Source organism: Pseudopodoces humilis, chromosome 1 (genome assembly GCF_049639895.1).
Source record: "Pseudopodoces humilis isolate 2021_Gansu_Grassland_sample_001 chromosome 1, ASM4963989v1, whole genome shotgun sequence".
Taxonomy (NCBI): Eukaryota; Metazoa; Chordata; class Aves; order Passeriformes; family Paridae; genus Pseudopodoces; species Pseudopodoces humilis.
This window is the reverse complement of record NC_142200.1, coordinates 47,044,284-47,058,252: the sequence shown is the minus strand read 5'-3', so window position 1 is coordinate 47,058,252 and position 13,969 is coordinate 47,044,284. Positions and strand designations below refer to the sequence as shown.

Below are 13,969 nucleotides of genomic sequence, written 5' to 3'. Positions count from 1 at the left end.
AGACCCATCCAATCCAGCCTTGAACACGTACATGGATGGTGTATCCACAACTTCTCTAGGCAAGCTGTTCCAGTGCCTCACCACCTTCCCAGTAAAAAACTTCTTCCTCATGTCCAGTCTAAATCTATACTCATTTCAATCTAAAGCCCTTGCTCTGACACTAACAGGCCCCGCAAAAAAGGTCATTCTCCGACAGAAGAGCCAAAAATTCAGATAAAAACCCCAAGCCCTTCCCTACAGGTCTGCTCTCAAACTGTTCAACACCTACTCTGCAGGAATACTGGTGATTGCCCCAACACAATATATATATACAGACACACACATATATATAAGAAACTTCATTGCCAATCAAGGAAACTCCTCAGATAACAAATTTTTCTAGCATTTAATCACTCAGATTTTAAGAGCAGAGTGAGTGTGGTTTCAGTCAATGTGATTTCAACAGCTATTTGAATAGATACATCTAAAGTAAAGGTACTTTCAGTTATTTACTTTTTATTTATTGCTTTTTAAAAAAATTATTATCCAAATCCCTAGCCACAAAGTCTTCAGAAGTGTTCTCTAACATATTTAACAGAAGGAAAATATGTGTAGTAACAGAGATAGATATATATAGAACTCCAAATCCCAAAGATGAGATCATCTTGCCTTTTCCTATGCAAGACAGATAAACATGAATTAATCTAGCTGATGAAACAGGCCTAGGAAAAAAGATGAATCAAGCTCAGTAGTTATGTATTTTTGGTGCAACAAAAATGGAAACCTCTTCAGAGTAGATAAAACAAGTTTGTGATATGCAGTGCAAACTGCTGTCAGTTCATTTGAAGACAAACTGTGCAACAAATGAAATATTTAACATCTTTGAAGATAAGGACCACCAAAAGTGTGAAGTTTTTAAAATCAACTGTGGAAGTAATTGACTAAGTACCTAAATAATTATTAGTATTATATTGTTATATATATGTAAAGAGAATATATATAGTAACTCAAGTGCCTGTATAAACCATGAAAATACTCTTTGTGTGTCCTTACCTGAACAGAGAGAGCATCAAAAAACATTTTCATGGAAAGTTACTAGTTATTTTAGAACCAAAAGCATAGGTGATTTCAGGTCAAAATGTCCGACATCTATACACTTATTACACTCCCCACTCTCCAAAAACTGGAAGCCCATAAACACTAAGAATTTACTAAAACACGGGTTCATTCCAAAATTTGTTGCAGAACAATGCTCACTGAATACTGCTTTTGAGTGTTTAAGCTCATGAGACACATAGCTCAAGTTAACAGTCTCTTTTACTGGCTTTGGGCCTACTCAGCACCCCCACGGAATTCATCAGGATCTGACCACTGCACACCCCACAGTGTGACCACCTCTCTAACACAGCCTTCACAGTGTTATTAGATCTCTTGCGGACTGTAGGATTCCTAGTAACAAATATTTTGAGAAAATCCGCTACATGATGGTGTGATACATTGTTTACACTTAACTCAGGCTTGAGCCTCCTCTTGCCTCATAAAAAAAAAATAGAGTTTATCTATTATTCCCCTGCCTAGTACTAAATCGAGTGCATGGAAGCCCCAAAGAAACAAATTTAGTTACAGACAGCTGCAACTTAAATTCATTTTCTTCTCTGTTTTTTATTACAGTTGCATAAGAGAAAACAGGAAAAATAAACACATCTCTCTTATGCACTTAAACTTTATGAACTTCCTTCCTGCAGCATGTAAATTGAAGTTACAAGGCTCTCAGTGTGCCTTTTCCGCCTGCTCTGCTGTCAGCACTCTTCTCCCACACCTTCCTGAAACGGTAACACATCTTCCTTTGTATCAGGCCCCACCCCCATCTTCTTTTCTTAGAGTTCTCACACTACTTCACATATAAATTTAGAATCTTTCTAGCATACAGAACAGAGCTTATGACTTTCACAAAACCCAAAACGGCTACAAAGCTTATTTAAAGGTTATTCTGTGTCTTGCTTGCTCATCTACAAAGGGTACAAACTGATGGGGGAAAAAAATAAGAACAGAAGAAAAACGAAGCAAAGTTAGAGGATAAAACTGTCCTAAGAGAAGCCTGGAGCATTGCTGAGACTTTTCTTCATACAGCGAAAAAAAAAATGTTTCCTGAATCTAAATGAACCCCAGCTTTTTAAACCTACACATATTGAACATCAGATGCTGAAGTGTCTGTGTATCAGCTATGTCTTTCTACTCAGATATGCACAGTTAGTTATCACCTTTGCCTCGGAAAAGTCAGAGCATATCAATGCACAACCTTAATCAAAGGTAAAAAATAATTTAAATTTTTAAATTTTTATTATAAAGAAATTTTGTATATAGTCTGACCAGAAAAATATTATTTTAGTTTAAGTGTACTACTTTTAAATCTAAACTCTGTCAAATTTCCCTCTTTAACTAAGACTTGCGGGGAGGGGAATGGGGAGTTAATTTCAGAAGATATTTAAATTCAGATCAATTACACTTACACCTAAGCATTTCTTCCTTAAAAGCATATCCATACAGATTTTAATGAATTTGATATATAAGTAGTACTTTGGGCCAAGAATGATGCTGATGATGTCATGAACGTGATGATGATGTGATACTGAATGATGTGATGAATCATCATATTAAGAACTAGTGTAAAATATTTAAGCTGTTTAGAAAATGTTAGGGTACTTAAATTCTTCTATAGAAAAGACCCCAAGAACGAGTGAAACAAAGTAAGTACAGCCAGCAGGAAGATTGATATATTGGCCAAACACATACAAAGTCAGCCTACCAAGTGCTTTCCTCAGAAGTAGCATTTTCTTTTTTAACTGGTAATAGTTTAAAAGAAATTTCCTAAAAAAATTGTCACTTCAAAGGACCTTAAAATCTGTGATGCAGAAACATGTTCAACAAGCAAGACTGGAAGCATCCCAGCAAGTTCATTCCCAAACTGACTACAGCTTAGCTCCTAATCACAATTAAGATAACTGAAATGGGGCAAATCCTTAAACTGATTATAAGATTAAGAAATACAGTTAAAGATACTACCAACTCCACGTCTGATACCTGCCAATTCCAGGTCCCCATAGAATGGTCAGCACTTAGCACATACTAGCAAAACTGAGCCATGGTTAATGTAAACTCTGGAGTCTTAGCTATATATATCTCATCTATACTTTTGACACCTTTCAATAGAACCTGGCTGTAAAGATGTCTGATTAGTCTCGAGGTATCAAAATTGACACACTATATCCTAAGAACCAGAGGTCTCCTCATTAGCTGTGGTTCTAAGATGACAGATAGGTAAAACAGATCAAGAAAAGCAAGTTAACTAAAAGGTACAGTGCTATTTTCCTTTGTGACAGCAGCATCCATAAGGCTCAGCTTTTATCTAGGGATGTAAGTTTGACCTGCCAACATTTCAAAACCTTAAAAACCTGTAATAAGCTAAAGAGAATAAACAATAATGTGAACTTGTACAGATTCTTGCATTATTCTCTTAATCTCTCCACTGCCTTATGCTCAAGCAAACTTTCTGCCAAGAACCATGCAGCAGAAAATGAAGAATTACTATTAAGAGCTATCTCCACCCCCACACCTCCCTTCCCTTCCAACCCTAAATGTCAGAGTTCATACAAGGAACAAATTCAATTTATTTGTTCCTTTCTCTCTGACAACAGAAAGCCAGGGGAAAAAAAAACCACACTAAAGAACTTCCATTACTTGCTCCAAAGAAAATAAGCCCTCTACTTCAGTGTGAAAGCACAAATTATGCTTTGGTACTATTTAAGGACATCTCTAGGCATATCTAAGGACCCAGATGCATTCCAAACAAATTGGTTGGATTTGGCAGGCAGTTTACTGAGGTACTAAGTGAACTAAATGAGAACTAAAAGATCATCCAATTCTGTCAATCATACCAAATGACGTTGGTTAATTTTATATCAGGAAGCGTTACGGTTTGCTTTCCTACAATGCAGTTGTAACACTGACAGGACTGGTGAACCCAGGTACGATCAATTAAGGAAACAACAAGCGAGCAGCCCTCTACCCTAGGCCTAGCACAACCAGCAGTTCAAAACGCATTTAAACCCCTGCCCCCACCTGTAAGGGCTTATTAATCGTGTTGTATGCGACTGTCAGCGCTGCAGCGCTTAACCACAGTATAAGAGGACCTGAGTCTTTAAAAAAGTTGTTGGAGAGAGAACTGGTGTCAAAGCTATTTGAAGTCCTGTGCTCACAGAGAAGAGCGGCACTCACGAATTCCGCCTTTGTGGAAAGGCTCCACCGCCCCTGTGACAGCCGGCGAGGCACAGAGCAGTGCGAGGGATGACAAGTGTGAGGCAGGGCTGGGCAGGCGCCTCCCTGGCATGAGCCGCTCTCCCGGCACACGGGCACATTCACGCACCCTCAGCCCAAAGCTGAGTAAACAAAACACCAGTGCGGAGCTGAGCAGGGCGGTGACTCAGCCAGGAGTGCGAGATTCGGTCCCACAGGGTAAGGAATTCGGGGAGACGTGACCGGGGGCCCATCGGCGCTCCCTACTCACCAGCAAACAGTCCACGTTCACTTCGGACTTGGGGTCCTTCAAAGTCACGTCGATTTTCTCAAATCGAGACTCAAAACTTTCTCCCGACGACATGTTTCCGGAGATAAAAAGTTTCCCTTATTCCAGAGCAATGTAAGGTTAAAAAAAAAAAATGAAAAAGTAAAAAACAACAAAAACAAAACCACAAAACCAGGAACAGGCGAGCACAAAAAAAAAAACCACAGCCTGTAGCAGACTGAGGAAGCGCCTCCTGCGATATCCCTTCAATCACAGAAGTCTCTGGGGCAAGTCCCCGTCAAGGGGGCAGAGAATCCAAGGGGAGCCCGCAGCAGGCGGGGGACGAGGCTGCTTCTCCCCGCGCTCCTCCAGACACGCACGCAGCTTCCAGGGATGCTCACAGCTCCGCAGCAGGAGGTTTCCTCTCCCTCCCTCCTCTGCTCGGGCCCCACCGTCTCAGCATTCCCATCTTCCCAGCCGGGGAAGCCGTCCTGGGATCCAGCGTAGCGGTCCCTCCTCCTCGCCCTGCTGCTGCAGCGCCGGCGGGTCGGTGCCAGGTTCCGGAGCGCGGCTTTCTTTCCGGTGAACCAGAAGAAACAACAGAAGAAGGGAAAAAAAAAAAAAAAACCAACAAACCCCCCCCCAACAACAAAAAAATAAACAACAACAAAAAAACCCCAACACGGAAGCTTGCAGGCACACCAACAAGGCAAAAATAGATGGAAAAAATAAAACTTAGGGGAATCCTCTCGACGGCGTGTCTCGGCGCCGTAGGGTCGGTCCGTCCGTGGGCACCAGGCGAGGAAGCGAGGAAGGCACCGTGCGAGTGCCCCCGCGGGCGGCGGACAAGTCACCTCACCGGCGGAACGGCCGCAGCAGCATCTTTCTTCCTCTCTCCTCCTCGCTGCCTCCCGCCGCTGGAAACGCCGGTTCAGCCCCACCCTGCGTCTCACGGACGGGACGGCAGCCCGGACCGCCTCAGGACCGACCCGAGGTTGCGACGTGCGAGGGGAGGTGGGAAGGAGGCGGCTTAAGGGGAGGGGAGAGCGTGAGGTCCGGCGGCTGCACGGGAACCTGCGAGAGCCACCAACATGTCCGCCTTCCTGTTTGAACAGTCGGGACGGGCTGCGGGGCGCATGCGCGGGGGGAACTGCTCCGGTACGGGCGGAGACGGCGGCAGGCGGCGCGCGGCTGGGAAGGAATCACAGTCACAAAATCAATTCGGTTGGAAAAGAACTCTGACACCATCCAGGCCAACACCAACGTGTCAACTAAAGCAGGGCACTGAGTGCCACGTCCAGTCTTTCCTTAATTACCTTCAGGGGCCGTGACTCCACCACCTCCCTGGGCAGTCCATTCCAATCTAATAATGCTTTCTGTGAATAAACCCTTCCCAAAGTCCAATCTAAACCTCCCCCGGCACAGTTTAAGGCTATGTACTTTGGTCCTGTCGATTGCTGCCCGGGAGAAGAGGCCGACCCCCAGCTGGCTACAGCCTCCTTTCAGGTGTTTGTAGAGAGCGAAAAAGTCACCCCTGAGCCTCTTTTTCTCCAGGCTAAACACCCCCAGCCCCCTCAGCCGCTCCTCGTGGGACATGTCCTCCAGACCCTTCACCAGCCTCGTTGCGCTGGTGAAGGGAAAAGCGGGAGGGGGCGGGAGGCAGCGCGCTCGGCTCGGCCTCGGCCCGGGGCGGGTGTGACAGCCCGGGATCCCTCTTCCGGGAGCCGCTGCCTTTGTGTGCCCGCCCCCGCCCGGCGGTTCCGGCGGGAATTGCGCGGAGCCGAAGGGCAGTGTCCTGCCGGGGAAAGCGCTCCTTCCCGCCGGCTCCCCGTGCCATGGGAGGGGGTGTTGCCGCCGGGTGTCCGCCCCGGCTCCCCGGAGGCGCCTGAGCGCTGCTGGCTCCCGCCGCCTTGGCATGGGCACGAGGACGGGCACGGGGGGACGGGTGGCAGCGAGGGTCGCCCCTGGAGCTGCTGTGGGCTCCATCCCTGCGGATCTTCTAAACCCAGGCCCTGGGCAGCTGTGAGAGGTCCTTAGGGGATCCCTCACTGGAGATATTCCGGAACCATATGGGCGCAGTCCTGTGCCGCGTCCTCCGGGATGATCCTGCTTGAGCGAAGAGATTGGACCAGGTCACGCACTGTAGTACCTTTCCAACCTGACCCGTTCTGTGATTCTGCGGTTCTGTTCAGTCTGATCTGGAGGACTGAAGACGCTGGCCTCCAGGGGTTTCAGTGACAGCCACTCTGCCATGCTGTGTGTCCAGGAGATGCCAGCTTCTGCAGTGCCAGAAGTTTAAAGCATTCTGGTTTATGTCCGGACAAAAGCCATGTGCAAGGTGGCATACCAAACACAGAAAGAATAGATACTGGCACTAAACATGTAATCTGTGCACCCTATGTTGGTGTTTCCAATTCAAACCTTACCCTCAGACCACAGCAGTGACCTTTTCTTCAAATAAGGAAACAATCACAGAATCCCTTCGGTTGGAAAAGACCTCTGAAATCATCCAGGCCAACCTCTGACTGAACACCATGTCAATTAGAACATGTCACTAAGTGCTACATCCAGTCTTTTCTAGAGCACCTCCAGGAATAGTGGTTCCACCATCTTCCTGGGCAGTCCATTCCAATGTTCAACAACCCTTTCTGTCAAGAAATTCCTCCTAATGTCCAACCTGACCCTCTTGTGGCTCAGCTTGAGACTCAAGCAAAGTAATGATTTCAAATATTACTGGACAGAGGCCACTGTACTGGTTCAGTTCTTCGACTTCCACTGCAGTTCCATAAATGGCAATGGCATTTTTACAAAGATCACTATAAATTGCATAGAGATTGTCAAGTCATTAATCTCTGGTGACTGAACAGTTGCCAGTAGCAAACCTGAATCATTACCACTATGAGTTATCTCCCATGTCATGGTTAGGAAACAAATTCATAGCCAAGTGTTAAGAGCATTTAAACTATTCAGTCTTGAATGTCAGTACTTGCTATCTTGCTTTATTCAGAAAAAAAATAAGAAATGGCGTTCTATATTTTGCTTTTTTCTTATCCACAGCTGCCTGCATCTTTGTTTTTGTTTTCTGCTGAGAAATATGTACAGTTAAAGCAATAATACAAGCTACAGCAACATTTCTTGCTCTCTCCTTTTTTTGCTGGCTACTACCACAGCCCTTTGATTCAGAGGGTTTGGTTGCTCTTGGAAATGCAGATGTTCCATTTCAGCAACCCCAGTCCAAAGAGAACAGTTCTGTAAGTTACAAGGTGTAGGCTTGGGATCATTTAATATGTGATGCAGTAAGTAATTTCTAAAATACACATCACAGCAATGATAATGCTAATACACAGCATAACAAAATGCTGCTTGCAGTCTTCATCTAAAGCAAGATGAAAATCATCATTAGAGATACAGAGCCTAATTCACAGTGCTCTTGGGCACCTGATTTAGGCATTAGGGATGAGGCCAAGCCTCAGCAGGGCGATTTGAGTCAGCTAGCTGGAAACAATGCAAAATTCATGAACTGGTAGTAGAGTACAGAAGAGGAATCTGCAGCTCAGTGGGCAGGATCATCACTGTGATCAGCAGGTGCCATTTATGTGTTTTATCCAATGTCTATAGGAAAACTTACAGGTACTCCTGGAAATGCAAAACACCTTGCATCCTTTCCTGTTCTCTCTGCAACAAAGCTACATGAGTCTTGCTCCCTCTTGCTCTTTCCTTCTTTGCTTTTTTTATTTTTTTTTACAGTGGCCCAGCTTCAACACAGAAGTCAGACAGAAACACCATCCCATTGTTTAGCAACTTGGAGAATTCACAGAGACAATAGCTGGGCATCAGACAGGCCCAGCCTTACATGTTTATTTGCCAGTGAAGGATCTTGCCTCTGGAGCAGTACACTTGAGAACTTCTACCAGTGTTTGTGGTGAGCAAAGCTGCTGTGTCTGTGTTCATCTGCGTGCAAACTCTGTGGGTTTCATGTCTGTCAGATTGGGCTTTTCTCACGACTGTGGTGGAGTAAAAGTGCTTGTCTGTCTGTCTCAAATAGAATAGAATTTGTGTGGGAGGTACTCATGCAGCTGTCTAGGGAACTCTGAGCACTGCTTTGAAACTGTAAAAGGGAGGCTTTGGCTACCAGCATCAAAAACAATAATAGATTCTAATTTTTAAAAGCAGGTATGGGTTAAGTGTCTGCTGGGATAAAATACTCACATTGTAACTTAAGAGTGTAATGCAATAGTTTTTAATCCAGAGAACACTCATTCACATGCTGGGATCTTAAAGCCCATTTTCACAAACTTCAGTCAGACTATTTGTATCCATATGATTAAGAACTTGCATGTTTCTAGCATTGGCCCCTTAGAGATCATATGAGTCCCCATCCTACACAACCAACTAGTGCATTGAACTTTTGAACATTGAATTGTTTTATCTTCCTGATAAATAAACTAAAAATGGATAATTTCTTCTTGTTACATTTGTTGTGTTGCATATTTTGGAATCAAACTGGGTTTTGTTGAGTGAGACAGGAATTACTCAACATATCCATGACCTGATAACACTGAGCTGATAAAGCATGCAAACCTGAAAGATCTTTTTTTTTCTCTCTTCAAAAACATGTAGTTTCTAATTCCTGAAAGTGTCTCTAAGTAAATTGTTGAACATGAACAAACTGATAATCCTAATAAAACCAAAACCATGGTCCCCATATCCATATTCTCTTGCCTGTTTCATAAGATATTTAAATATTCCTGCTTTTTGTGTGATAAAATTGATACTGACTTAAGAGATGATTGTTTGGCAGAGACTGAAATTTCTTTTTAAATACAGAATGTCAGTAAACTGTAGAATGACTATATTGGCTTCCTCTAAACCATAATAAAATACTTCTAAAAAGTACAAGTAATACTGTTTATTGTGCAAATAACATTCTTGTACATGAGAGTAATAAAACTGTGCGTATAAGAGGTTTCAGTAGTGTTCATTTCAGGAACATTTAGCAAACAGCAAGAACACAAGACCAGTGGAATACTCAAAGTATTGGCTCAGCCCTCTGAGCAGGTACTGTAACTCCCATCCCTCTTGTGAAAAAGCTAAGAAAAAATAAACAAAAGAGCTTGTAATAAAGTCAAAGACTATTTACATTTTTCAGGTCACTAAGTGTGCATCTTAAAAGGCATACACTTTCAGAATGAGAGAACAGGCTGGGACACCCATGTTCCTGAAGTAGCTACTGACTTCAGAAGAGTTGCACAAGACAGAAATGAGACTATATCCTGTTCACCATATTAGGCCAAGTTTGTAATGCATGAGGTCCCCTCACATTCAGCTTCTGATTTAGTCAGCATGAAACCTTCAGCAGTTAAATCATGTTATGTTAAGCCTGCCTTTAGTCCACCACCCTCTCTCCTTTGCCCTGAAAAACTGCTGTAGTTTAGCTTTTGCTCTAGTCCTAGGGACAGTTAATAGCACAGGCCAGTGTGGCTTGAAGCCCTGGGATGAAAACTGGTCAACAAATCCAGTCCTTGGGCGAAATATTTTATCATTGCTACAGCCCATCTATGCAACAGGCTATTTGCAGGAGCTTCCTGCTTCAGGCAAGGTGTGAGGGATGCTCAAGCAGACATATCTGAACTGGCTGGGGAGGGGAGGGGAGGGGAGAGGGGAGGGGGGGGGGAGGAGAGAGAGGAGGGGAGAGGAGAGGAGAGGAGAGGAGAGGAGAGGAGAGGAGAGGAGAGGAGAGGAGAGGAGAGGAGAGGAGAGGAGAGGAGAGGAGAGGAGAGGAGAGGAGAGGAGAGGAGAGGAGAGGAGAGGAGAGGAGAGGAGAGGAGAGGAGAGGAGAGGAGAGGAGAGGAGAGGAGAGGAGAGGAGAGGAGAGGAGAGGAGAGGAGAGGAGAGGAGAGGAGAGGAGAGGAGAGGAGAGGAGAGGAGAGGAGAGGAGAGGAGAGGAGAGGAGAGGAGGAGGAGAGGAGAGGAGAGGAGAGGAGAGGAGAGGAGAGGAGAGGAGAGGAGAGGAGAGGAGAGGAGAGGAGAGGAGAGGAGAGGAGAGGAGAGGAGAGGAGAGGAGAGGAGAGGAGAGGAGAGGAGAGGAGAGGAGAGGAGAGGAGAGGAGAGGAGAGGAGAGGAGAGGAGAGGAGAGGAGAGGAGAGGAGAGGAGCAAACATGTTTGATGTTGAAACAGTGCAACATATACCTATAAATGTATATAAGTATGTTTTTCCTACATGTCACCAGATTTAATAAAGGTGTGAGGCTCCAGGCATATGGCCTTGCCTGTTCAGTGCATCACAGCTTCCCAACAGAGGGTAGCTGCTGCGTTTTCAAACACTGTAGTACTTGTGCTGGAATCCTGAGGAGAACCTGTTCCCACTGCCTGCGAGTGGTGAGTGATGAGTAAGAAATGGGGCACCTGAATCTTCATTGTATGTTCTTGAACAAACTAGAAATAAGCAGGGGGAAATCACAATTTGGAACTTAATAGCTCAGTTTGATGGATAGGATCCGGTCTGAAAACAAACTGCTGCAAGAGAGGAAGTAAACTGGATGGCATTGTCTGTTCCAGCTCAAACACAGATGCATTTGCTGCCAGCAGACAAGGGCATGGTTGTATAAACATAGACACTCCCAAAGTAACTTCTGTTGTATCTGGAAAGGAGGGGAGCTGAGAGCCCAGAGATAGATAGCAGCTCCCATATCTGGTCACCGTATGGCTCAGGCCAACATCAGCCACAAGTGCATATACATCACAGGCTCCCTCTGCTTTTATGCTTTAAAAGTGCAGAAAAATCCTTTAACCAACGTATGTCTTAACCTCACAACCAGTTTTGAAATCAAATAATGCTGAAAGCTTCATACCTCAGTAAGGACCATTTCTATGGCAAATACTATTTTCCCGTTAAAGCCACTTGATGAGTTACAGAAAATGTCAAGATGCCAGAAATTCTTCTTTTACTTTGTGAAAAAGCTTTTTTTTTCACTATCCCAGGGCTTAAAAATGGCTCGAGTACTTCTTGTTGGAAATCTTTGAAAAGCCAAACAAATTTAAATCAAAGAAAAACTGTGGGAAAAAAAATTGCCTGACAAAATGAAGGTTTCAGAAATGTAGAAGTATATTATAGCAGAAGCTGAAAAATAATCTCCTGATGGTCTCATCCACCAGGATATAAACAGAAATAATATATTTTTTGTGTCTATATATTTACATTATATAAATGGAAATATAAAAAAATATTTACATTAAAAGTAGAGTGATTATCATGATTTTAGACCTCTTAAAAACTACCATGAATCTGATTTTCTACACTGCTATTATCTTGTTAACTGTGAATCACCTATGAGATTAAGAAGTTTTCTTCTTATTTCTCCAGTTCATAACCCTAAATGCTCTCTCCTAGAACAAATTTCTCCCACCCCACCTTACTCTTACTTCCCTGACATACACATATCACATTTCCTGTGGTTGGATTAGTTTTGCAGTCCTTGGTCAAATAGTTCTTCTGAAGACAAAAGTTAAAAGTAAACTGGGCTGAGTTTAAAAGTAAACTAGCTTTGATTGCCCTGGCTTTGTTTTTATGTATGCTGTCCCAAATATCTCCACTCCTTGTAAATGCTTTGCTCTGATGAAGACTATGACAAATCCATTAAAAGCCATGTTTTTTATCTTGGGCCTGGGAAATATTTAACAGTTTCAACCCTTAGCAGATAATTAACTTCTAAATCACACATATCATAACTTTGCTGGTATAGAGAGGGTTCCATATGATCCTTTCCGGGACAGAACAGCAGAAGTTGCCATTCCTGACACTCACAGTGTGAAGGTTCACAACACAGGTTACGGACAACTGCTTTTATAACATGAAGCTTCATGAGATTCTATATGTCTTGTCTTAAATTAAATGCACTCAAAAACCATTAAATATGCAGTTTTTAAAAATGCATGTGTTTCATATGATTATCTTCTGGATATTAAAAAAAAGTTTAGTCACTGAAAAAGAATTCAAGTTGACTGCAACTACAGGAATTATAAATGAGTCAAGTTAGTAATTTTTTTGGTAAATTTTCATAACTAAGTCCTAGAAGCTGATTTTATTCACAATCAGCATATTTTTAAGTTCTTTTTTTAATCTCATGCCACTAGGCAGTTGGTTAACCATTATTCTATACCAATGCACTGTTGTTTTCTTTTTAGAGATCTGCTACTCTTAGAACACATCTATAAGGTTTGAGAGAGTCTGGTCTTAGACAACATATTATTTATTATATTGACTTTTATTATCATTCTGTTTTCATTTGGCCATAACAACCCAAACTGCAGAAATGAAAATTTTATAGGTGTGATCATAGACAGCAAACTATGTATATGAAAGTGTGAGCAAGCTCTTTCTCATCAAAGAGTTAATATTTTTCTTCTTATTCTTCTCTTCCTCCCCTCTTGAAGATAAGACACCATACTTCCTTCTTCCTCTGGTAAAATGCTATGCAAATCTGTTGGGTAATTCAATTCTTGATACTCAGAAGATGGCAATTTTTTATCAGTTATACCTCATTATTTTGCTTTTTTATTATTATAATGTTATAATTATTATAATTATTATTTATTATAATTATTGTTACCTCAAATCCCCAGAACTGCCTTGTTTGAAATGGAAAAGGGAGATAAGGAAAATGGCCTCAAGTTGCAGGAGGGAGGGTTTAGATTGGATATTAGGAAAAAGTTCTTCCTGACAAACCAAAAGGATTATCAAGTATTGAAACGGGCTGCCCAGGGAAGTGGTTGTGTTACCAGCCTGGGTGGTATTTAAAAGATGTACAGATGTGGCACCAGGGGACATCGATTAGTGGTTGACTTGGCAATGTTGGGTTAATGGTTGGACTTAATGATCTTACAGGTCTTTTCCAACAGAAAACATTCTATGATTCTATAGACTCCTAATTTGATGATAGCAAAAATAATCTGAGGAAGGGACAAACTAAAGTCCAGAAACAGGCCATTTCAAATGTGTAGTAGATGCAAAGTAATACCTTCTTGAAGAAGAGTTTTTAGGCAGAGGGAAAAAAAACCCCAGCCAACTCAATTTACTTTTTCCAGAGTTAAATGAAGCCCATCCATCAGGACTGGAGAATGTCAGCATTGTCCTAAGCTGCCTCTACACCATAAGAATAGATGAGGCTCTTCCATAAAGTACAGGATTAAAAAAGTACAAGGTGATTGATTCATTCATGGCCCATAGCCATAATAATACTTGCAAAATTGCCTCCAGCTGATGTTCTAGAACCTTTACCATAGAAAGTACTGTGGCAAACAAAGCTGTCCCTCAGGAGTCTTATACAATGAAAACAAAGCTGAGAACATGCATATGCAAAGCAGTATTTATAGAGTTACATCATTACATCTTTGCAGTCACTCCTTTTTTTGTGCCAAACTTTGCTGAA

At 42.8% G+C, this 13,969-nt stretch overlaps 1 protein-coding gene across 2 annotated transcripts in view; it reads right to left on the bottom strand.

Annotated features, from left to right (window-relative positions):
* ROCK1 (Rho associated coiled-coil containing protein kinase 1) overlaps window positions 1-5,679 on the bottom strand; it is an 84,140-nt gene extending 78,461 nt beyond the window's left edge. The window contains exon 1 of one of the 2 annotated variants that reach the window (XM_088051694.1): window positions 4,544-5,679. In XM_088051694.1, coding sequence (XP_087907820.1) covers window positions 4,544-4,636 — 93 coding nt within the window. In that variant the 5' untranslated portion in view covers window positions 4,637-5,679. The remainder of the gene's footprint in view (window positions 1-4,543) is intronic. The other variant, XM_014255639.2, reaches the window with a different exon arrangement.
* Between the last annotated feature and the right edge of the window lie 8,290 nt (window positions 5,680-13,969).